Here is a 24,281-nt window from a genome sequence, read left to right as displayed (position 1 = left end):
ACAAAAGTAAATAATTAACATTTTAGTTTGGTCACAAAACATTTATATATAAACAACCAGCAGCTTTGCCAAGCATGATCTGCTATTACTGAAAATAAGACGACATTTTGCTTTATCCTTACACCATTGAAATGTCACTATACCATTTTTGACACAAAAAAAGTGATTGCACCCAATAATAAAAGGGATTGTTGTAGTCTAGTTTAATTGAATATTAAGCAATGCTTAAACTCTATATAGTTCTAACCTTTGTAAAGATTAGAAATGTGGTAAATGCCAGTGTTATCCAGTTTCATGGTGGTGAAATACACTGCTCTATTATTAAAGTCAAATAGTTCAGAAACCATCTTTCCTCTTATTCAGTCCACACAGACCTATCTACCACAGGTCCCACTTTCTGCCACTTGGCCCATGGCCTTGAATGTTACGACACTGCACATGCTCATCTTAGTACCTTCCAGAAGGTTGAGGTTACTCATTGCTTCTAGTACATAGTAGTGCATTCCAGATTTCTACAACCTTCATTTCCTTTTTAATGCCTCCACCTGATCCTAATATTCCATTATAGATTTTCCCACAAGTAGCTGTTCCCAGTCCACTTTGGCCCAATCCTGCTTTATTTTAATAAAATCTGGCTTCCCCCAATCCAAAACTGAGCTTTCCCGAATCACTTTCTTCATTTTCCATAATAAACAAACTTCACAATGTTGGGTCGTTATCACTAAAACAGATCCCCACTATCACTTTTTGCATCCACTTGGTTCATTCCCCAGAATTAGGTCAAGCACTGTTGTTCCTGTTGGACCTTCTAGGCATTGATGTTAAAACACTCTCTGGAATCCATTTCAAGAAATTGGCTTCCTTTAGACCCTTTGATTGTGGCTATCCCAATTAATGTTAGAAATGTTATGGTCCATGATCTATCACTACCACCACCCCTCAGTGAATTGTCAAATTGTCTATCTGCTTTCCTATTGTCTGTCTACACCCAGCAATGTGACTGCCACATTTTTCTTCCTAAACTCCACACAAAGTCTCATTCCACGTTACTGCGCCATCGCACTGCAGTAGTTATTTCCTTAACTAAATAACACAACACAATATAAGACTACCTTATTTAATACCACTGCCCCCACGCCCCACCAACATTGCCTGAAGGTCCTATATTCTGGAATGTCCAGTCGCCAGTCCAGTCTGTCCTTCAATGACATATCTATGATGCCAATGCTCCATGCATCAATCTAAGCCCTGAGCTCATCTATCTTATTAAGCAGCTAAATTTAAGTTATAACCCAACTTTGTAACTCTGTAGTATTAAATCTTACTTTCATGCAGGGATACAGTTAGCATATTAACTCTATGTACTGGTGATTTTCAAATATCTGACCCTAGAAAGAATGAGAAAATTTGATTTGTTATTTGGTAGGCAAATGCATCAGAGACCTCAACTTGTGATTCTGGTGCCCAACGTCAATTTATGATCTCCCTCTTTTACTGTTATTACTGGCAGATTGACTACTGGCATTATATAAACTAGTTACTTCTGTTTTGAGTCTAAAGCCAATTTTGTGAACATTTCACCAGTATAACTTTGAACAAAACTTAAAAAAAGCCAAACTTAAAAGGAATAAGCAATAATTAAAATGGAACACATAATAGGATGTAGAAGTGAGAGGGAGCAGTACTGCAAAAACCCTTAAGAGCCTCAAAATCTCCCTTTTGCCATCATCAGCCTTGGCCAAGACAGACTAGGTGGTGCACGGGCATAGGGGAGGCAGGAACAAAACCAAGAGACATTGAACAAGAGAAGTTTGGAGAAGTCGGTGCCAAGAGGACTGTTCAGCTGGGCCTGGAGAAGAAGACTGGCTCCAGCAGGTGGCTATTTGCCGTTTGGGTTTAGTTCGTGTCAGGAGTCAGATTTATATAGTTATCCAGGAGTTAAGAGCAGACTTAACTTCTTTAACATTTGCGAGTTACCTATTCACGTAAGCCAGCCAGAAGCATCCAGAGTCTCAGAGTCTAATTCAGAGCTAGGATGTTTTCTTAAGGGTACCAGACACAGACTATTTTCATGAAAAATTTCCAATTCCCAGGCAATTCCTGCAATGTCAGCTGCATTAGAATTCCACATGATTGGGTCATGCAAATCCTGCCTGTGCTGCTAATGCAAGATCTGGGCCATGTTCTTTGAAGTTTTGGTGCAAGTGTCATGTTACTAAGTCAAATTTTTAACTATTGAGTGCATCACAATTCAATGAACTCAAAACATTGCTGATACTGTGTATGCAGCATACCAAGTAGTTATTAAAGCACAAAGAAATAAGATAGATTCATAGAACATAGAACAATACAGCGCAGAACAGTCCCTTTGGCCCTCGATGTTGCGTCGACCTGTGAACTAATCTAAGCCCATCCCTCTACACTGTCCCATCATTATCCATATGTTTATCCAAGGACTGTTTAAAATGCCCCAAACGTGGCTGAGTTAACCACCTTGGCAGGCAGGCTGCTCCACACCCTTAACACTGAGTAAAGAACCTGCCTCTGACATCTGTCTTAAATCTATCACCCCTCAATTTGAAGCTATGCCCCCTTGTACAAGCTGAAGTCATCATCCTGGGAAAAGGACTCTCACTGTCCACCCTATCTAATCCTCTGATCATCTTGTATGTCTCTATTAAATCCCTTCTTAGCATCTGTCTCTCCAATGAGAACTTACGCAAGTCCCTCAGCCTTTCTTCATAGGGCCTGCGCTCCAGACCAGGCAACATCCTGGTAAATCTCATCTGCACCTTTTCCAATGTTTTCATATCCTTCCTGTAACGGGGCGACCCGAACTGCACGCAATATTCCAAATGAGGCCGCATTAGCATGTTGTACAGTTGCAGCATGACATCATGGCTCCTGAACTCAATCTCTCTGCCAACAAGACCTAAAACCCGTAAGGCCTTCTTAACAGCAGTATCAACCTGGGTGGCAACTTTCAGGGATCTATGTACATGGACACCAAGATCCATCTACACTACCAAGAATCTTTCCATTGACTTGGTATTCTGCCTTCCTATTATTCCTCCCAAAGTGAATCACCTCAAATTTATCCGTATTAAACTCCATTTGCCACCTTTGAGCCCAATTCTGCAGTTTATCCAAGTCTCCCTGCAACATTCTTCCACACTGTCCACCACTCCACCGACTTTAGTGTCATCTGCAAACTTACTAACCTATCCACCAATGCCTGCGTCCAAGTCATTTATAAAAATGACAAGCAGCAGTGGTCCCAAAACAGATCCTTGAGGCACGTCACTAGTAACCAGACTCCAGGCTGAATATTTTCCATCAACCACCACTCGTTGTCTTCTTACAGAAAGCCAGTTTCTAATCCAAACTGCTAAATCTCCCTCAATCCCGTGCCTCTGTATTTTCTCCAATAGCCTACCATGTGGAACCTTATCAAAGGCTTTGCTGAAGTCCATGTACACCACTTCAATTGCCCTACCCTCATCCACATGCTTGGTCACCTTCTCAAAAAAATCAATGAGGTTTGTGAGACACGACCTTATAAGAACAAGAACAATATTTATATAGTACCTTTAACAGTTTTTGTTTTGTAATGCTTGTGATGTTTTACTAACAAACCACAAAATAAAATTACAGCAGACAACCATAGTCAAGAGTAGGTTTTAAAAGGAGTATTTTAGGAGGAGGCATATACAGAAGCAATGATGGTTAGGTGGGAAATTCCTGAGCTTGGAGTCCAGACAGTTGAAGGCATGGCCACCAAAAGGCCAGAATTCAATAAATATACATCCTCAGCTTATTAACTATCTTAAAAAAAACTGGCTTAAAGAGGAGTATGGTCCCTTTATGAGATATATACAATCGTGCAGCCTGTTTGTTCCCTGCACATCACGTTCTGCTTGCTAATGGAAGCACACTTACAAAACTTAGAAGGAATACTGGCTGTAGAGCTGGAAAAGTTTAGAGATTAGATGAAGGTTGGGCCATGGAATTGTTTATAAACATGGCTAAGATTTTTCAAAAGACTAATTGAGGCATTCAACAACTGGCATTCAATCTAAGTCAGCAAACACTGATGGGTTGATGAGAATTGGGACTTGAGCAACAGAATTTTGATTGACTTCACTATTACAAAGGATTGAAGATTACAAGCCAACATCATGTTGCAGCAGTTAGTCTAGTCTATAGGTAACAAAGGCAATGGAGTTTGTTTCTGTGGCAGACTAGGCAAAGTAGGTTAGAATTGTGAGCTGTTATAGACTGATGTACAGATGCTGTTCTGATGGCATGAGCATGACATCAGAAACATTAAAATTTTCAAAAAAAAAACTGAATCAGCCTTGGGAAAACGTCAGATGAAATCAGTGAGCATTTACAGGTGGATCGCTGAGAATAGCTTCAGAGTCGGAGGAACTTTCCAATCATCCAACATTAGATGATCGCTGTGACAAGTCAGGAATTGTGCAGTAGTTAAAAATAGTAGCGAGATAAAATTCAATGTACATCCTGAAAGGTGACAGATGTTAAAATAGTATCAGAGATAATGGGAACTGCAGATGCTGGAGATTCCAAGATAATAAAATGTGAGGCTGGATGATCCAAGATAATAAAATGTGAGGCTGGATGACCAAGATAATAAAATGTGAGGCTGGATGAGCTCTCTGATGAAGGGTCTAGGCCCGAAACGTCAGCTTTTGTGCTCCTGAGATGCTGCTTGGCCTGCTGTGTTCATCCAGCCTCACATTTTATTATCTAGGTGACAGATGTTTTCAGGTTATGTAAGCAACAGGTAGCATGTGGATGAGAAACAAGAGAGAGGCTAAACATAGATCCTTGGGAGGATAACCAAGGTAACTGTGCAGGAAAAGAAAGAAGCCACTGCAAGGGATTCCCTGGCCAAGGCTGAATGAAAAGAATGGAAACTCACTGCCACCCAGCTTGGCAATGGTAGAGAGATGTTGGAGGAAGTAAGTCTGGTTAGACAAGATAAGGCAAAAAGAGAAGAGAATAGTAGGGTCTATACACTGATAGAACCACAGACTAATGAAGATTTACCAGAATAGTTGCATCACAGGAGGCTATTGGCCTGGTGTACAGACCATCTCTCCACAAGAGCAACCGAAGGTACTCTTGCAGCCTCGCCTAGATTATCAATTTTTCTTCTCAAAATTTAATGGGGTTAATAAACATAATAGATATACCAGGTTGTGCCTCTACTAACAAACTATTTTAATTAGTTAAGTTTCAAATAGGAAAATGCAAATAGGTGAGTAAAGTGTCAAATTTAAATTAGACGTACCCATGTCTTTGAAGCCTGAGTGAAGCTTCGACAAATCAACACATGAATAACACACTAGCCAATTGGAAAGATTAGGAAAGCAGTACTCTGTAGCTAAAAATAAGCTCTGCAGCTCAAAAAAAAAAGTAGGGGTAAAACTCAGTGCAATTCTCCATAAAAGATCTCAACATTTTCAAGTAAGAGATTATTTAGGACCTAGTAAAATACTGATTCACTGAAGCTGACGGAGAGAAATTAGACCTTTTAGTTACAAGTGGAATTGCAAATATGCAGTAGTTAGGCCAATTTCCCAAAAATCACTAAGCAAACTACAGTGCAGGTTCCAAAACTGCCAAGCACAACTGAGTGCTCTACACGTGAAAACCTTAATTTCTGAAATAAACATGGAACTGTTAATAAAAATTTTGTATTGGTAGCATTCATGTAAATAGGAGCCTCTCTCATTATCTTGTTCTTGGGGACTACCAGTTCTTTGGGAATAAAGGCATTCTAGGTCTCCACTCATTTAATTTCCCAGATTGTATGGGCTCCCCCAAATGACCAAGGGAGGCCAAGGAGCTGCAACAGCAGAGACCAATGTACGCAAATGAATGATGCAAGAGGAAACATTCTTGGTCTTCCTCCCTCATTTTCCTTCAGCACAAAAAATATATAGCATTAAGCCCTCCAATTGTGATGTGTTAACTTTGTGTATCAAAGGGCCCTACCAGCCACAGAAGGCAGGGTGTAACCTGGTTGCACCTGTATGTTGATGCACAATTCAGCATGACTTCATCCACCAAATTCAAGTGCAGCTTCAACCAACAGACAATTCAGTCCATCAAGTCCACAACGACACTCCAAACAGCGTCCCACCCAGAACAAAACCCACCCTATCCTGGTAGCCCTACATTCCCATTGGCCAATCTACCTAACCTTCACATCTTTGGTCTATGGTCAAGAGATTTTTTTTGGGCAGGAGGAAGGTTTGTAGTGGAATTCCTCAAGGTCTGTATTGGGATATTTAGTTTTCATGCTATATATTAATCTTGATCTTGCTGTACATGGGAAAAGCCCCAAGTTGGCAGATGACACTAAAGTTAGAACAGTTGCAAACTGAGACAAAGGTGGAACGGAACGCCAAAAGGACACCGACAAATTTGTGGACTGTACGGATAGAACACAGATGACATTCAAGTCAGAAGTGAGAGGTGATGCACTTTGGTAGAAAGAACTCAAAAGAAAATAGAAGATAGGGTGCACAATTCTAAAGGGATGTAGGAGCACGGAGACCTGGGTGTATCTATGTTCAGATTACTGAGCGTGGCAAGATAGGAGGAAATCGCAATGACTTTAAAAATATAAAAAACATAGCCACTAAGTTAGCCTGGAGTCTACAGAGCTGCATTTTCTGAATCTGGATTGTTAAAAGGTACAAAGATGACCTTAGGAGAGTGATGTGCTCTTCCTGTCGGATGTAGGAGATTAGGAATTTTTTTTCCACGTTACCGATGATTATGGTCTGCAGTGAGTTTGGTTGGTTACGAATCCTTTCGGATCGCATGGACAGGTCAGTGTGCCAGTTAGAGGCGATAAAGAAATTACAGGAGCTACGGGGCATAGTGGATGGCAGTTGCTGGAAGGGAGATAAACCGAAGATAGTCAGGTAGATGGATTACCTCCAGGAATGACAGGAGAGGAAGGCAGTAATGCAGGAGTCTCCTGTGGCTATCGCCATCTCAAACAGGTCTGTGGTTTGAAATGTAGGGGGCAATGCAATCTCAGTGGAATGTAGCACCAACAGCTGGGTTTCTGGTACTGAGACAGGCTCTAATGAAACAAAGGATACGTCAGGTTCCAAGCGAACAAATGAGATAGAGGACTCTGTATTCAGAGGCACAGACAGTCATATCTGCAGGTGACAACGAGACATCAGAATGGTGTTGCCGCCCTGGTGCCAAGATCAAGGATGTAACGGAGAGGGTGTAGAATATTCTCAAAAGGGGAGAGGGACCAGCAGGAGGTTGTTTGTACACATTGGAACTGACGACACAGGAAGCGATACGGATGAGATTCTAAGGAGAGAATACAGGAAGCTAGGCAAGAATTTAAAAAGTAGGTCCTCTGGGATAGTAATATCTGGATCATTCCTGGCACAAGCTAGTGAGGGTAGGAATGGGAGGACAGAGCAGATGAATGCATGACTGAGGAGCTGGTGCAGGTGAGGATTCACATTTGTTGGATCATTGGAATCTCTTCCAAAAGTGGAGGTAACCGGTACAAACAGGGCAGATTAAATTGGAAGGGGGCGAAGGTACTGGCTGGGAGGTTCACTAGAGCTGCTGGGGAGGACGTGAACGGGTGCGTGTGCATGTGGTATTTGTGGCACCCAGGGGGTTAGCAATGACAGAGTTCAGCCTGAGACTGGTATAGTTGGGAAAAAGGAGCAAGTCAAACAGAGTAGGCATGAACAAAGCAAGAAATGAGGTAGGACTGAAAAGTTAAACTGCATTTATTTTGATGCAAAGATGCCTAACAGGTAAGGCGGATAAACTCAGGGCATGGGATTTCAGTAATTACAGAGATGTGGCTCAGGGATGTACAAGGCTGGCAGCCTATTGCTGCATGGTATTGATCCTATAGGAAGAATAAAAAGGGGGTAGGGGGCCAAGAGTGGACGGGAGTGTGTTTTTGGTTAAGGATAGCATTACGGCTGTACTTCGGGAGGATATTCCTGGGAATACGTTCAGTTAAGTTATTTGGGTGGAACTGAGAAATAAGAAAGGGGTGGTCACCTTATTGAGATTATACTATGAGGCCCCACAACTTTCAGTAAGAAACCAAGAAGCAAATTTGTAAGGAGATCACAGTTGATTTTAAGAATAATCAGGTAGTTAGGGTAAGAGATTCTAACTTTCCAAACATAGACTGGAACTGCCATATTGTTTAGTCCTTAGTTGAAGAGGAATTAGTTAAGTGTGGATGGACCTACTAGAGAAGGTGCAAAACTTGACCTACTTTTGGGAGATATGGCAGGGCAGGGCAGGTGACTGAGGTGTCAGTGGAGGAGCAACTCCTGGCCAGTGACCATAAATCTATTAATTTTACAATAGTGACAGATTAAGATAGATTGGATCTAAATCTTAAGGTTCTAAATTGGAGGAAGGCCAATTTTGCCAGTATTAGGCAAGAGCTTTCAAAAATTGACCGGGGTGGATATTCACAGCTAAAGGGGAAGGCTGGAAAATGGGAAGCCTTTAAAATGTGAGTCCGGAGAGAGTAAGTTCCTGTTAGGGCAAAAGGCAATGCTAATAGGGGAGGGGAAATGCTGGCTGACGAGAGAAAGAGGGGTTTTGGTCAACTCTTGTTCTGAGGCTCATCGGACCAAAACGTTGACTGATTTTTTTTTTCCCCTCCATAGATGCTGCCAGACCTGCATGGCTTTTCCAGTAATTTCCATTTTTGTGACCATTTTTCATTCCTTGGTGCAGCTTGTGAATGTTCGACAATTTACCTGTGGTAGGCATCATGTAGAAGAATCACGCACAATGTACTTGAGATAAAAATATGCTGGCTTGCAAAAATCCAATTTGATTTCATGCCTCTCTAAAGTCATGCTGAAATTAATTGTAAACAGAGATGCTAACGCCTATTAATACCCGAATATAACTGCAGTGCGCAAAAAAAGTAAAATTTCACCTATCCAAGATAACTTCAAACCAGTGGCACTTTAAACAAAAAAGCAATTTCAAAGTAAGTATGCAGTTATAAATAACAAGCTTCGTGTTAGCCTGTGTAATATACCCAAACAATCAATATATTCAGTGAGACATTTTCAAAACAATTCCTTATGTGTAAAACGGTTTAAGGCATTGCTGAGGGGTTTTAGGGTTGTTCTCAATGCAGGTATTATTGTCATCCTAAAGTCAAAAGCCATTTCCCAGAATGTGACTTTTCACACAAGAGCGGGAGATTCAAGGCTCATATTTTCCCCCCTCGCTAACTACCTCCAAATCACTATCAAAATTTTTCCAGTTGTGTCACTAACATTAAAACTTGTGAATCTAGCATTTCCTTGGGTCCACCACTCAGCACTATCCTTCCCTCTCCCACTTCATTATCTGTTGCCTCTAGCCAACTTCATATACAAATACCAGATTTCGTTACTTTGAATTTGGTCAGCAGCCGTACAAGTAGAATACTACCAGCTGGATGAGTTTGCTCGCTGAGCTGGAAGGTTAGTTTTCAGACGTTTCATCACCATTCTAGGTAACATCATCAGTGAGCCGACGAAGCGCTGGTGTTATGTCCCGCTTTCTATTTATCTGGTTAGGTTTCCTTGGGTTGGTGAGTCATTTCCTGTTCTTTTTCTCAGGGGATGGTAGATTGGCTCCAAGTCAATGTGTTTGTTGATGGAATTCCGGTTGGAATGCCATGCTTCTAGGAATTCTCGTGCACGTCTCTGTTTGGCTTGTCCTAGGATGGATGTGTTGTCCCAATCAAAGTGGTGTCCTTCCTTATCTGTACGTAAGGATACGAGTGATAGTGGGTCATGTTGTTTTGTGGCTAGTTGATGTTCATGTATCCTGGTGGCTAGTTTCCTGCCAGTTTGTCCAATGTAGTGTTTGTCACAGTTCTTGCAAGGTATTTTGTAGATGACATTCGTTTTATTTGTTGTCTGTATAGGGTCTTTTAAGTTCATTAGCTGCTGTTTTAGTGTGTTGGTGGGTTTGTGGGCTACCCTGATGCCAAGAGGTCCGAGTAGTCTGGCAGTCATTTCGGAAATGTCTTTGATGTAGGGGAGAGTGGTTATGGTTTCTGAGCCCGTTTTGTCTGTTTGTTTGGGTTTATTGCTGAGGAAATCGGCGGACTGTGTTCATAGGGTACCCATTCTTTTTGAATACGCTGTATAGGTGATTTTCCTCTGCTCTGCATAGTTCCTTTGTGCTGCAGTGTGTGGTGGCTCATAGCAATAATGTTCTAATGCAGCTTCGTTTGTGGGTGTTGGGATGGTTGCTCCTGTAGTTCAGTATTTGGTCCGTATGTGTTGTTTTCCTGTAGACGCTGGTTTGAAGTTCCCTATTGGCTGTTCGCTCTACTGTGACATCTAGGAATGGCAGTTTATTGTTGTTTTCCTCCTCTTTTGTGAATGTTATGCCAGTAGGGGTATTACTGATGGTCTTGAATGTTTCCTCTAATTTGTTTTGTTCAGTGATGACAAAGGTGTCATCCACATAGCGGACCCGAAGTTTGCATTGGACGATTGGCAGAGCTGTTTGTTCCAGTCTCTGCATTACTGCCTCTGCTAAGAACCCTGATATCGGAGATCCCAAGGGTGTACCATTGGTTTGTCTGTAGGTTTTGTTATTGAAAGTGAAGTGGGTGGTGAGGCATAGGTCCACTAGCTTGATGATGTTGTCCTTGCTGATGAGGTTGGTGGTGTCTGGTGTATGTGTCTTCTGTTCTTCTAATAGTGTCGTCAGTGTTTCTTTGGCCAGGTTGATGTTGATGGATGTGAACAGGGCTGTTACGTCAAAGGAGACCATTATTTCATCCTCTTCTATCTTGGTGTCTTTGACGGTGTTCAGGAATTCTTGGGTGGAGCGAATGGAGTGGTGGGAGTCTTCTACTCGGTGTTTTAGTCTTTGGTGTAGTTCCTTGGCTGATCTGTAGGTTGGTGTTCCAGGTAGCGACACTATGGGCCTGAGGGGGGCTTCTGGTTTGTGAATTTTTGGTAGTCCGTAAAAGCGTGGCGTGTTGGATCCATCTGGTTTCATTTTTTGGAAGTCTCTCTTGTTTAATTCTCCAGATTTTAGAAGTTTTTTGAGTAAGGCTGTGATTCGGTTCTCTAGTTGTGGGGTCGGGTCTATCGCCACCTGTTGTTAAGTGTCGGTATCTGCAAGCATTGCAGAAAGCGAACACGAACGCAAACGCACTGTTCCTTGGCTGATAAATCAATATTCCATGTTGAACACACCACTTGTGCCAAGATGGTCTCTTTATTGTCATTTTATTTGTGGGCTGAAATCAGGGAGGAACAGTTTTAAAACCAGGGGTTACAAGGTTTGTTGCAGGAGTAAAAGCTAGTAACTGATATGCATTGCAAACAGTTTGCATAGCTATGGCTTGTAACAGAGGATGCAGATGAATTGGAGTCAAAGGGTTGTGTAGAAATAGAACTTTGGTTGGCAAAAGGAGGCAGATGGCTTGCGAACTAGTGACTAAGTTATTAACAACAAACCGTCTTCTCCCTGCTAATGATGTGATTTTCTCAACTATGTGAGAGCCAAAGATGCAGAGGCGGCTTTGGACCACCGCTAGGCTAGCAGCTCCCTCTGTAGTAAAAGATACTTTGGAGATGGAAAAGAGATAACAAGGTGTAGAGCTGGATGAACACAGCAGGCCAAGCAGCACCAGAAGAGCCGGAAGGCTGACATTTTGGGCCTAGACCCTTCTGCAAAAAGAAAATTTCTCCAGAAGGGTCTAGGCCCGAAACGTCAGCCTTCCGGCTCCTCTGGTGCTGCTTGGCCTGCTGTGTTCATCCAGCTCTACACCTGTTATCTCAGATTCTCCAGCAGCTGCGGTTCCTACTATCTTTGAGATGGAAAAGAACCAGTTTCTCTTGCCTTCAGCAGATTCTGTATAGAGCGACTTCTAATTAATAAGTCTGTCTGTCCAAAAGTGAACCACCCGCTCCACACCTCTTGCAAACCAGTGGAAACATCCAGAAAAAAAGGAAATTGAGAAGCAACATTCTAATCAGTGTAAGAACCATCTCAACAGATCCTATGAGCAATGCCCACTTAATTGCTTTCCTGGTTTTCCCACTTTGCACAATCCATGTTTAAACAGGAGTTTAAGTAAATTAGTGTCCTATGAGCTCCATACCCATTGCTAGAGTCTAATTACTAGTAATAAACAGTATTGTGTATTTGTTAAAATAAACTTAAAGATAACTTAGAGGATAGTGGTTTCTAGTACACTGCCACATAGAGAAAAGACTGAACTGCAGAGCTCAGGGAAGAATGACTGCCCCTGGCATCAAGGCCATATTTTTACCGAGCACTGAATCAAGTAGACCAACCAAAACAAAGGGGAAACTCTTCTGGTTGGAGTCATGCCTAGCACAAAGATGATGGCAGTTGGAGGTCAGTCATTTCAAATCCATATCATCTCTGCAGGAGTTCAAGGTCATGTCCTAGGCCTAAACATCTTCTGACATTACAATGGAAGGCGGCCATTGAAGCAGCTGTAGTGGGGATCCTTGCAAAATGTTCAGATACGCCTCTGGTACTGAAGCAGTGAATTTTCAAATGCAATGACTTGAATTGACAAGTGTCAAGTATCATTTGCACCACGAGAGAGTGCCAGATCATGATCACTTCCAGCAAGAACAAATCTAACCGACGTTCCTTCCTTCAGTCAATCCCTTCCTTCCATTCAATCCCCCACAATTAATATCTTGGAGGCTAGTAAGGATCGGAAACTGAACTAATCATATGATATTGTGGCTACAGGAGCCAATCACAGGGTAAGAATCTTGCAGCAAGTAACTTACGACCCGATTTCCCCAAAGAGTATTTACCAAATACAAGGCTTGAGTCAGCAGCATGATCGAATATTCCTCACTTGTCTGGTGAGTGATGTTGAACTTGACACCATCCAAATCAAAGCAGTATGCTTGATTGTCCACAAATATTAATTTCCATCACTAAGAACACGTACTACATGAAGATGCAAAGCATAAATCAAGTGTTATAGAATATCCCTAACCTGCCATGATCAGTGCCATCACGTTCAAGCAGTTCACTGGACTGGTACCATATCCATAAACAAACACTCCCTCCATCAAAATAGCAGCGCTACAGAAATTCAAAGATCCCAAGATATCACCTTTTAAACCCAACTATTACTACCATCCAGGGCAACGGAAGCAATTTCATGGGAACACCACCACCTGCAAGTTCCCACTCGTTATCCTGCCTTAGAAATACACTGTCCCCTAAATGTCACCAAGACAAAATCATGGAACACCTTCCCTAACTGCATTGGGGCTCCACCTACACCAAATGAACTGCTGCAGTTCAAGGCAGTAATGCTCCCCCACATCATCAAGGGACTAGGGATGGGCAATTATTATTGCTATGAAACACCCATTCTCCATGAATGAACAAAAACCAAAAACTATCCTGCACCCAATTTTACCAATAAAATGGAGCAAAGATCTCCCTCCCCTTGATGTAATAGTTAACAAGTTTGCTGAATGGGTTCTGCATATTATCTAATAAAAGCATTATTTTACTGGTCAGTATACTTACAAGATTTCGAATGTTCCCGAAGATACAAAAAAAAATTGGAATCTCACAAATACAGAGCTAGCCACTTCATCTTGTAGAACTGATGCTGAGATATGGTATGACAAAACGATGAGAGTTAGAAGTTACACCTGATCAAACCATCACTTGCCATATACTATGTCAAGCTCATTAAAAGAACCTACAATGACCATGTGCCCAGTCTAGTCAAGATCATCCTGCTAGGGACCTCCAAAATTTCAAGAACACATTAAACCAATAATCTCTCAAAACTGAGGAAGGGTTGACCCAGACTCGAAATGCTAACTGATTTTTCCTTCACACATGCTACCAGACCTGAACTTTTACAGCAACTTCTGTTTTTGTTCCAGACTCTCACTACTGCTTGCAGTAAGCCCACAATTTTATCCAATATTTACACAGTATTTTTGTAAAGTCAAAAAGAAGATTTGCCTCCACACAAAAATAATGTGATCATGTTTCAGAACTAGTATAATGCCAGGTATGTAGGCTGTACAGTTCAATGACTGGTGCACCGTATAAAACAACATGTCGAAATCGACCCTTCTCAGTGAGCAACATGCCAATTGCACTCAACCAGCCGATGATACAAGCCTCAGATCACTTTGTAGAACATAGGCAGAATGGCACCTAAATCGACAAACTTTATAAAATAATCCAGGCTTTGAGAGAACTACACCACAGCAAATTTAGACACGGCTTGTGCAATTGCAAGCTCAACAAGAGCAATGTACATTTTACACACACCAAAGAGCAAAGCAAGGACATAAGGGAAGAAACTTGAGAAAGATGCAAGTTGTAGGCTGGGAAAGGGATGCAGAGAAAGTTGAATTGGTCTATCTCATGGACTGAGATTCAGACTGAGTCCAAAGAAGTCCGAGTCATTTATTAGCATAAAGGTTGAAATGATCAGGTCAAAGAGGTTTCTGGTGAAAAAAGGGCCTATAGTGGAAAAGAACTGGGAGCTCTTTACATTCCAAAATGATCTTAGTTGAGGCAAGCCACATCAGACAATGAATGCAAAACTAGCTGTCCACCTGGTCAGCAGCTCTGAATTTGAGGGATTGGAAATGAGACACTGTTGTGAAAGATATTCTTTTACTGAGGACAGAGTCATCAAAACAAAAAGGTGACTGACTCAAATAGCAGCCACAAAAACGTCGCGGGGACTGCGGCATCATGGGCTTGATATCTAGGAATTTCGAAGTGCAAGAAAATCCATACTTTTCTTGATACTCAAAGTTTGTAATCAAAAACAATGGCTTACGAATTAATAAGGGGAGTTATGGATTATGCACTAAAAGTATGAATCATACTGTGCAAGGAGAAAACCAGCTTGTTTTATCTCTCATCTGCAATGCTAACTTCCATGCTCCAAGTTTAACCCACTGACATCTGAAGGTGCTTACTTTTGTTGAGGTATAGTGCTTGATGCACAGATATCTGACAATGCTTAAATATCACTTTTCCAGCTGTACAAAAAAAGAGATCATTTAGCTAAATCCCATGCTCAATGCAATGTACTTTCTAGCAGGAATCAGCAAACAAGTGTGGACAATTTTACCATTCCTGATCCAAGTGTCAAAGCAGGAGTCATATGCTAACTGCTTGCTTGCTGAAAAAAAAACTCAGTGCTCATCATGGACCAAAGTCAGAACTTTTTAGCTCATTCATAACAACTGTATTGAGACATCTAAAAAGACAGAATTTAAGATTTATAATTTTTAAAATCACTCATTCTATTGCACATTGCTGGCTGGCTACCATTTATTGCATTTCCCTTGCTGACCTTGAGAAGGTGGTGGTGAACTACCTTCATGAGCTGCTGCAGGCCTTATGTTGTAGGTAGACACACAATGTCATGAAGAAGGGAATTCTAGGTTTTTGACCAGCAGTGAAGGAACAGTGCTATTTCCAAGTCCAGGCGATGAGCAAATTAGAGGGGAATTTTCAGTTGGTTGTGTTTCCATGTAACTGTTGCCCGAACCCTCGGTGAAAGTCATGCATTTGAAAGCTGCTGCCTTAGCAGCCTTGGTGAATTTCTGCAGTGCATCTTGAAGACAGTAGGCACCGCTACTACTGAGTTTGGTGGTGGAGGGAGTGGATGCTGCAAACAGGCTGATTTGTCCAGGATGGGGTCAAGCTTCTACAGTGTTGTTGGAGCTGCATACATCCAGGCAAGTGTGGAATATTTCATCACTCTCTTGACTTGCACCTTGTCGATGGTAGTTGACAGGCCACTGGGGGTGGGGGGGTATTAACTGCCATATTCCTGCTCTTGCAGCCACTGTAAATACCTGGCTAGTTTAGTTGAGTTTTTGGTCAATAATAGTCTGGGTTGTGGACAGTGGGGGAATTCAGTGATGGTAACACCAGAGAATGTCAAAAGGGTGGTTACTGTCTGATCTGTAAAGGACATCTGATATGGATTTGCTATACCAATGCTCCATACATAGGCCTGTGTTATAACAGTAGTTCAATTCCAATTATGCAATTCTCTCAGCAGAACTTGGTGCCACACCGTGACTTGTTAAAGCAAGGCTAGGGTATCTGAAGGTGATACTAAACCAACATAGCTATTCATGGAAAAGGTTCCAAAAGCCTACATTTCCAATGCACACACTATTATCTCCAATGCATTACTATCACTGTAACGGTAGTTATTCTTAAGCACAAAACCTCATGTTTTAATTAAGAATTCGGGCCAGAAAGAGACACAGAAGAATGTAAAGTGATATCTGATTTGTATGTGGCATTCTACAGAACCTGAAACCAGTATATTCATAATTGACAGCTGTAATTTTGTATTATATTTAGCACTAGGGTGGTCACATTATATGCAATGTATTAACATTTTAATTAAACTTGAGGTCTTTCCAGCTTGTAAGATCTGGTGCCACAGTCGGCAATGCTTGCACTCCCTTGCACTTTTAGAGGAAATTGCCACTTTGAGTACACAGAACATAAATCAGGTTTAATAAAACTGAGGAACCTGACTACAAATATTTGCAAAGCTGAAAATATCTCCAAAAAGAATACAGCTATAAATAAAACTGTTTAAAAACATATGGCTTGAGAGTCAACTAACTTTGTCAGTTCAAGGCTCATTGAAACAAAGCCATTCACTTTATTCCAAGCCCTAATGCTTTCAGTGGAATCCAGAGTGAACGAAGAAATACTACAACCTACATTCATCCAAAAGGTTAAATAGTATGACAATTTTGTTTGAGTGATTTAAGTTTTAAAAAGCTTAATTCATCTTCTAAGACATCTGCATATTAATGAAATATGAAACATTTTTCACACATTAAATTTGAACCAACCTGCCTCACACTTCTAAGCATCAACTCAAACTTAATACATAATCTCTAGCCTGATTTATATACTATTTGAAAACTGAATAATAAATCTAACTATTAAAGAATGTGGATTTAGAACATTTAATCTTACAGTGTAGCCCATCCAGCAAGTGGATAATAATTAATTTAATTGTCGTGAATTGTTTATCAAAAATCATTGAGTTGAAAACTGCCTTACAGACTTGCTCCTTAATGATTTGCAGAAGAGTCAGGAAGAAATAGTATTAAAGTTTGATTTATGTCAGCAAAACAACACCACTTAAGATTTTAGGCTAACTCAAAACATAAGACAAGCTGCAGGTTGGGGGCTCTTGTGGAGCAGTGCTGCTGTGTCTACCACTGGGCCAAAAAGCCTGGGTTCAAGTTCCATCTGCACCAGAGGTGTGTCATCGTATGTCTGAACAGGTTCATTAAAAATATCTACAAGATCAAGGACAAGAAAAAAGTGATAGTCAAGTCAGGATTTCTCAAACCCATGATCCAACGTTTGTTGAAAGTTCAATCCCTCTTACACATAAAATACAAAGCTATCAGAAAATGAGAGTTTTTGTTCAAACATCCTTTAAGTTGATACTGTTCAAGTAATCAAACCAGTTACTGTCTAAAAGCAAAAACCTTTTGATAAAGTTGAAAAAGTTTTGTCTTTTAAAAACCAAAAAGGATGAACATTAAAATAATAATGGAAGGGTCACCTGACCCAAATCATTAACTGTTCTCTCCTTCACAGATGCTACCAGATCTGCTGAGCTTTTCCAGCATCGTTTTTGTTTTTGAGTTTAAAAATAGTATTTTCTTAAGCCATTATAAAGCTTCCTTTAAAAATTATTTTTAGTTGGAGATTTTGATCCTCAGAAGACTTTAAAAATGCCATTTTTGGTAATATATCTCTTACTATCAAAAGATTATACAAAAAGGTACAAATTATCAGGATGCTGAATCTTAAACCACCACTAGATTCATAGCTTGATCCTAAATATTGTGGCTTAGCACTGACAATATTTTGGTAAACCATTACCCAAGAAACAAGTACAATGCAGTGTAGAGCCGCAGCAACACAGCAGGCCAGGCAGCAGAAAAGTTGACATTTCGGGTCAGGACGTTTCTTCAGTCCTGACCCAAACTGTCAACTTTCCTGCTCCTCTGATGCTGCCTGGTCTGCTGTTTTCCTCCAGCTCCAGCATCTGCAGTTCTAGCTATCTCTGAAGTACAATCCAAACAGCCATGCTCACAGGAATAAAAATATTACTGATGTAGAAAGATTCAACTCTAAAAAGGTGCAAGTGTCAGGAAAATAATTTTGTATAGGTTGTATTGTAGAGCATCATATCAGTGGCTTAATATAAACAGAAGGAAATGTATAGCAAGCCCAGTTCCCATAAAAAAGGTTTTGCTGCATATTTTGATAAGGCAATTCCTTTTTAACCAGGTAGAGTGAAATTAAATGCCTAAAAAGTATAAATCTGAAATGAACAAAATAACACTACGCAAGAAACAAGAGAGATCAGGTTATTTGGAACTTACTTCCCCGAAGGTTGACACACACTCTCTGCAAACATCTATTATAGAAAAGATTTTCTGCAAAATGTAAATTCTGAGCAAAGACTTCACAGAAATTCAACTTTAGTATTTCAGGAATAAACTAATCCTATATTTCAATGTGAACTGCACATACAATTGTAGCTGTCCAAACTAGGTCACTTTTTGAAATCACAATTCCCCTACACCATACAAAACTACCAACAGCCACCACACTCCTCTTTCTGTAAGCCAAAAGCTTCCAAGTTTGGTTTATACAACGTGCAAACATATCTGACAATTAATTTGTAGATATTTTGGTTTTTAAAAAATACTTGATATAAACCATGCCAACCTTAAGTAATTTAAACATATCTGTAATCTTAAATGTAAAATATTTGACAAGTATGGTCATACCTGTTAGATTGGCGATGGCCACTGGTATTCCTTGCACCTGAAGTCCTCCTGAACTCAAGCTGCCAATGTTGACTGTTTGAAGGTTAGGAACAGAAGCAAGCTGCGCAGCACTTAGGTTAATGGTACCACCAGTAACAGTTACAGGGGTAATTTGGGCAATCGCTGTTTCACCAGAGTTACTTGAAGACACCGGGGTCACAGTCAGTTGTTGAGCGTTCTGGATCTGTACATTTGAAAGGTTCTGGATGTTCTGCAGCTGTATGGTTTGCCAGTTTATCTGCCCAGACGGTGTGATGCTCGGTGCCCTAATGATGACCTGAGTGGGATTCTGCAGCGTGGACAGCTGAAGGGTCTGGGGCTGCACAGCCTGCAGGGCCTGGCCTTGGATGGTGGCGACGGCCTGTTGCTGCGGGATCTGCGCCTGGACGATCTGCTGCTGTTGGAGGGGGGACGGCAGTTGGAGCTGCTGACCCGCTTCTGGAAGGTTCTGCAGGCCGTTAGGCTGAGCGGCGTCCCCCTCCCCTTCGGCGGCAGCCTGCGGCTCCTCTTCGGGTCCCACCGGCTCGCTGAAGACGGCGTCCGAGGACTGGAGCAAGGAGGCGGCGGCGCCTCCGGGCAGCGGGGAGGCGGTGCTGGCTGTAGAAGAGGCCGGTGGAGCCTGGGGAGGTGGAGATTCGGGCGTGTTGTTCACCGCCGAGGCTCCGCCGGAGATGGGCGTGGACAAGGCCTGAGCTCCGCCGTTGGAGAGGCCGCCATCCCCGGAAGGTTGGACGAACTGAATGGATCCTCCTCCGGCCGCCGCCATGTTGTTGATGGGCACGGCCAAAGTCACGCCGCCTCCCAGATTAATGGGCAGCGTGGCGACCATCTGAGCCTGAGCTCCGGAAATGTGAACACCCTGTAACTGCAAAGGGATGGACAGGCCACCGCCGCCGCTGCCGGTACCGGCCGCTCGGATCTGGATGGGCACGGTGTTAGCCAGGGGCCCGGTCTGAGGGGAACTCCGGCTCGGCGGGGCCAGCAGGCTCCCCGCCGACACGATCTGGATCGACTGCTGCTGCTGCCCCTCGGCCCCCGCCGCCGGGATCACCTGGTACTGGAGGCCGGAAGACGAGGTAGACGACGACGACGAGGAGGAGGAGGCCGCCACCACCGCCCCGGAGCCCGCGCTCACCACCATGGCCGTGTTCGGGAGGCTCTGCACCGGCACCACGTTGTACTGACCGGCCGCCGACACGATAGGCCGGATGCGGTTGGGCGATCCGGCCGGGACATCCTGTCCGCTGGTACCGTTATTGCCGCCTCCGTCGTTGTTGTTGCTGCTGCTGTTGCCGGCTCCGCCGCCGTCGCCACCTTCTCCTTCGCCGCCGGTCGTGGCCGCCGACGCCCCTTGCTGCTGAATCGCGCCTTCTTTCGTCGTTGAGGGCCCGGCGGCGATGATCTGCCAGCCGTTTCCCGACAGCTGAGCGGTGACCAATTCGAGTTGTTGTTGCTGCTGCTGCTGCTGGACCGCTCCCGAGCCCTGGTCGATAACGAGCTGACCGCCCTGGAGCGCGGTGGAGGCGGCGACGGCCGCCCCTTCCGCCGGCCCCGGGGATCCGATCTTGCTGCAAGTGGCTGCGAGGAGGGCGAGAGGAGAGGGCTGGGTGTCCTACCCACATAGACACACACAGTGGGCGGGTTTAGAAAGGAAAGAGTGGGTGTGAATTTACATTAGCACAAAAAAGGGGCTTCACTCAGGAAGTACAGAGCAATTAACGACAAAACAGTTGCATTTCGATCGTTATAACAAATTTAAAAAGCGTACATTTCTAGTTTGCTTCATCAGGAAGTAGCTGCTGAGATCTGCGGGAGAAAAATGGCTTCACGTACAAATGCAACAGAGACAAGTGGTTAGCAACATTAGTTCAGGAGCAGCAGTAGTTGTAACACAGAAAGCATTTTCATCTGAACACGTAAAAATAAATTATTACAAGCATATATTAGAAGTCTGCATTTGAAAATGGAGTTTCCATTACCTGTGAGCCTGATGTTTTGATTTGCAAATATTCACCAGGTTTCCCTCCTTCAGTTAGGGTGGCCATACTTTCCTCCTTTTGATCTGTGAACAAAAAAATACAAATAATCGTAATAAAATAAGTTCATTTTTTGTGAACTGCACGTTACTTTAACATAGTTGTCTCAATCAACCCATCAATTCCCCAGGAAGGGAGGGGAGGAAAAAACAGAAACGTGGTTTGAAACCCGACCCAGTGGATACAAAGTAACACCCAAAAGAGGGTTGTCTCAAGACAACTCACTACTGTAGATTCTTGGTGTCAGGCTGATCAATTAGGAGAAAGCTTGTCACCAAGGTAAATTGACCTTTTCCCTCTTGTTTTTTTAAGGAGGGAGGGATAGAGGGAGGGTTACGTACCACTCATTCTGCATTGCTTAAGAAGGGAAAAAAAATAAGGCCAATACAAAATGTAGGCAGAACAAGGCAGGGCTGGCCCTTTCTTTCCACGAATGGCTGTTTGCGTAGGACGGAATAATCAGGTTCCTCTTGATTGACGGAAATGGAGCTTGGAGGCGGAACCTCGAACCCGGCGACAGCACCAACGAACCCGGAGACTTAACGTTCCGAGCTCGATCCACAAGCTGATTGGATCTGTGGCCGTGGGACTGGAATGGCGGGGGCGGTGCGCAGAGCATGCCGGGGGTTGTAGTTTCTCTCCTGATAAACTCGCTGGGTGGCTGGGACCGAGGGCTTAGCGCCTATGGTTAGGCTGTCACGCATGTGCGATGGGTGCAATATGTATTGACGCGTTCCCCGCCCTAGTTCTGCCCTTCCCTCTCCCCCTACATCAGGGTAGGCTGGGCGGAAGCGAACAAAGGCGGCACTTTGTGTGCTTTTGGTGGGTGGGCGTTTTTCGTGCGCTGTACTTAAAGCGTCAGGGTTGTATTTGTTCCGATTCAGGCTTGTGATGGCAATCTCAAGTTTTTAGGAGTCATTTAAATCCTGGTTTAGATCATTGGAAGCCACATGTTGTTTTGTAATGCAGGTACAGGAGGTTTTGTGTTGCAGATACTAAGTGGATGCAAATTTTGTATTGCAGGTGCAGAGTGGTTGCAGTTTTGTAAAGTAGGCAAATGAAATTGCAGAGGCTCTGGATGTTATATTTTGTGTTGGTGATACCTAAGGGCTGCAAATATATCTGTGTGATAAACCCATTAATTACAGTTCAGCCATGAAAATATTTTTGGATAACATTGAGTGATTGGAAAAGTATGTGCTACTAAGTAAAAGTCAACATTCATTTGCTAAAGGATAATAGTCTTTGGTTAACTTGGTTGAGTTATTTAAATGAGTGTGTGTGTGTGTGCGCGCGCGCGCGCACTTCCAAAAACATTACAATAACCCTCTTTCTAAAATATAAATTTGTATGATTACAGGTATATTAGTAGTGTGAGTACTAAATTGGCTAAAGAACAGAAATCTCTGGTGGTGATGTAGATCTTTACTGTAGATCAATGTGTTGTTCTCCAGGTGTTGATGTTAGGAACAATGTTGATCAGATGTACCTGGATCTATGGGGCATAATTTTTAGGTTTGAAGATGGAAGCTCTGGATATAATAAATAGATAAGAAGGTGGTAGTAATAGACTATGAAAATACTTTATTTCAAACACAAGGCAGATTGAATGCACTGCAGAGTAATTTGAAATTAGACATTTTGGTAGGAAGAGGGGTATTTAAAGATACAGTTTTAAAGTTTGATTAACTCCTTCATTGGATGTGATCATTACTAGCAAAGCTAAGACCAGAAAGTCTTTGGTGGTGCACGTACCTTTGTAAGTGATAGTTGAAATTTTTTTTTCAGAAAAGCATTTTGAATCCATGGTGTTGCTAATAGAGATAGGTACTAAAGTAAGGAAGTTAAACTAAGTAAATCTTTGTAGACAGTGTTTACCTTTCAAATAAGGTGTTTTATTTAATTTTAGTCACCATATTTTGGGAAGGATATTGAGATCTTGCTGACCAGGTGGGTCAGATTTTCTAGAATTGTACTGGGATTGAAGAATCCATTCTTTTGAGAAACTAAAGTTGATTTCCTTCACATTGAAATTTTACAGTATGATTTAGTAGAGGTATTCAAAACAATGAACAGTTCAAGTAGAGCAACAAAAGTTTCCAGTAGCAAAATGCCTGGTATCAAGAGGGCACAGATTTAAGGTGATTTAATATTGAGGCACATGAACCAAAGGCAACATGAGGAAATAATTTATTACACTGCAAGCTACTGTGATTTGAAATCCATTCACTGAAAGGGTTTTTGGAATAGATTCAAAAGTGACATTCATAAAGTGTTATATGAATATTTGAAGGGTGAAATGTATGAAATTATGCCAGACAATGGGGTAAGGCTGAGATGGAAGAATTAGTTGGAGAACTCTGCCAAAGAGCCAGCACAGGCATTCATTTGATGCCTTTGTGATGCGGAGTCATTTTTGTAATCCATATGTGGGGTGCTGGAGCCAATTTTATGATGCAAGGAGAAGGATGAACGAATGAAGTTTCTAAATAATGTGTGGGGAAATTGGCTGAATATGGTTTTACAATACAATGTGTGAGAATGATGTTTTCCTCGTGTTTTCCTATTCTGTGTGTGTGTGTGTGTGTGTGTGTGTGTGTGTGTGTGTGTGTCTGTCTGTCTGTCTGTCTATGGGACAACGGCATTAATACATGTCAGGGGAATGCAACTTTGTACTATGCTCAGGTCGAAAGGTGAAGGTGCAGTTTTGACTGAGGTTGAAGGAAATATAAATGTTTACACTCCTGGAAATCAGTTTGGGCCGCTGGGATGCTGTTTTGATCCAATCTTTAATGATTGCAAGTCTAAAACCCGGATACATTTGAAAATACCATTTAATTGAATACTGAACAGCCAGCCAATGATGTGGAGGGCATTTTGAAGGTTGGAGCTTTTGCAAATAAATTTGTGTGAAAATACAAACACTTTTCATTGCCAGTGGCTGTGATGATCTTGTACTTTGCCTAAGTTTTAGACCATGTTGTTTTATTATACTTATTTCTGCACAGTCCTGATTTTAATTCATGTTATAAGGGATTAAAGCATAGAAAATTGTATACTGCAATAAGTATCAAAAATCATCTAGATGTATTTTTGGCTATCTGGATGATAATGTGCTTTCTTTAATTAGGTAGGTTCCACATTTAACTCAACCTCTATCGGCAATGAATATTATGTTTATTCATACGTAATTTTACAGCACCTCCCCAGTAGGGCATGTCGACTACTGATAATAACTGCAGCATTTACTTTTAGAATTCTACAGTTGGGTTTTAGAATATTT

At 42.1% G+C, this 24,281-nt stretch overlaps 1 protein-coding gene across 2 annotated transcripts in view; it reads right to left on the bottom strand.

Moving 5' to 3' along the window:
* Window positions 1–21,471, bottom strand: part of sp4 (sp4 transcription factor) — a 61,242-nt gene extending 39,771 nt beyond the window's left edge. The window contains exons 1-3 of one of the 2 annotated variants that reach the window (XM_048550522.2): window positions 21,340–21,471; window positions 20,942–21,024; window positions 18,924–20,574 (exon numbers count right to left, since the gene is read on the bottom strand). In XM_048550522.2, the coding sequence (XP_048406479.1) occupies window positions 18,924–20,574; window positions 20,942–21,024; window positions 21,340–21,346 (1,741 nt within the window). In that variant the 5' untranslated portion in view covers window positions 21,347–21,471. Of the gene's footprint in view, window positions 1–18,923; window positions 20,575–20,941; window positions 21,025–21,223; window positions 21,291–21,339 lie in introns of those variants that run through there. The other variant, XM_048550531.2, reaches the window with a different exon arrangement.
* Between the last annotated feature and the right edge of the window lie 2,810 nt (window positions 21,472–24,281).

This window comes from Stegostoma tigrinum, chromosome 2 (assembly GCF_030684315.1).
Source record: "Stegostoma tigrinum isolate sSteTig4 chromosome 2, sSteTig4.hap1, whole genome shotgun sequence".
NCBI classification, from domain to species: Eukaryota; Metazoa; Chordata; class Chondrichthyes; order Orectolobiformes; family Stegostomatidae; genus Stegostoma; species Stegostoma tigrinum.
This window is presented reverse-complemented; position numbering and strand designations above follow the sequence as displayed.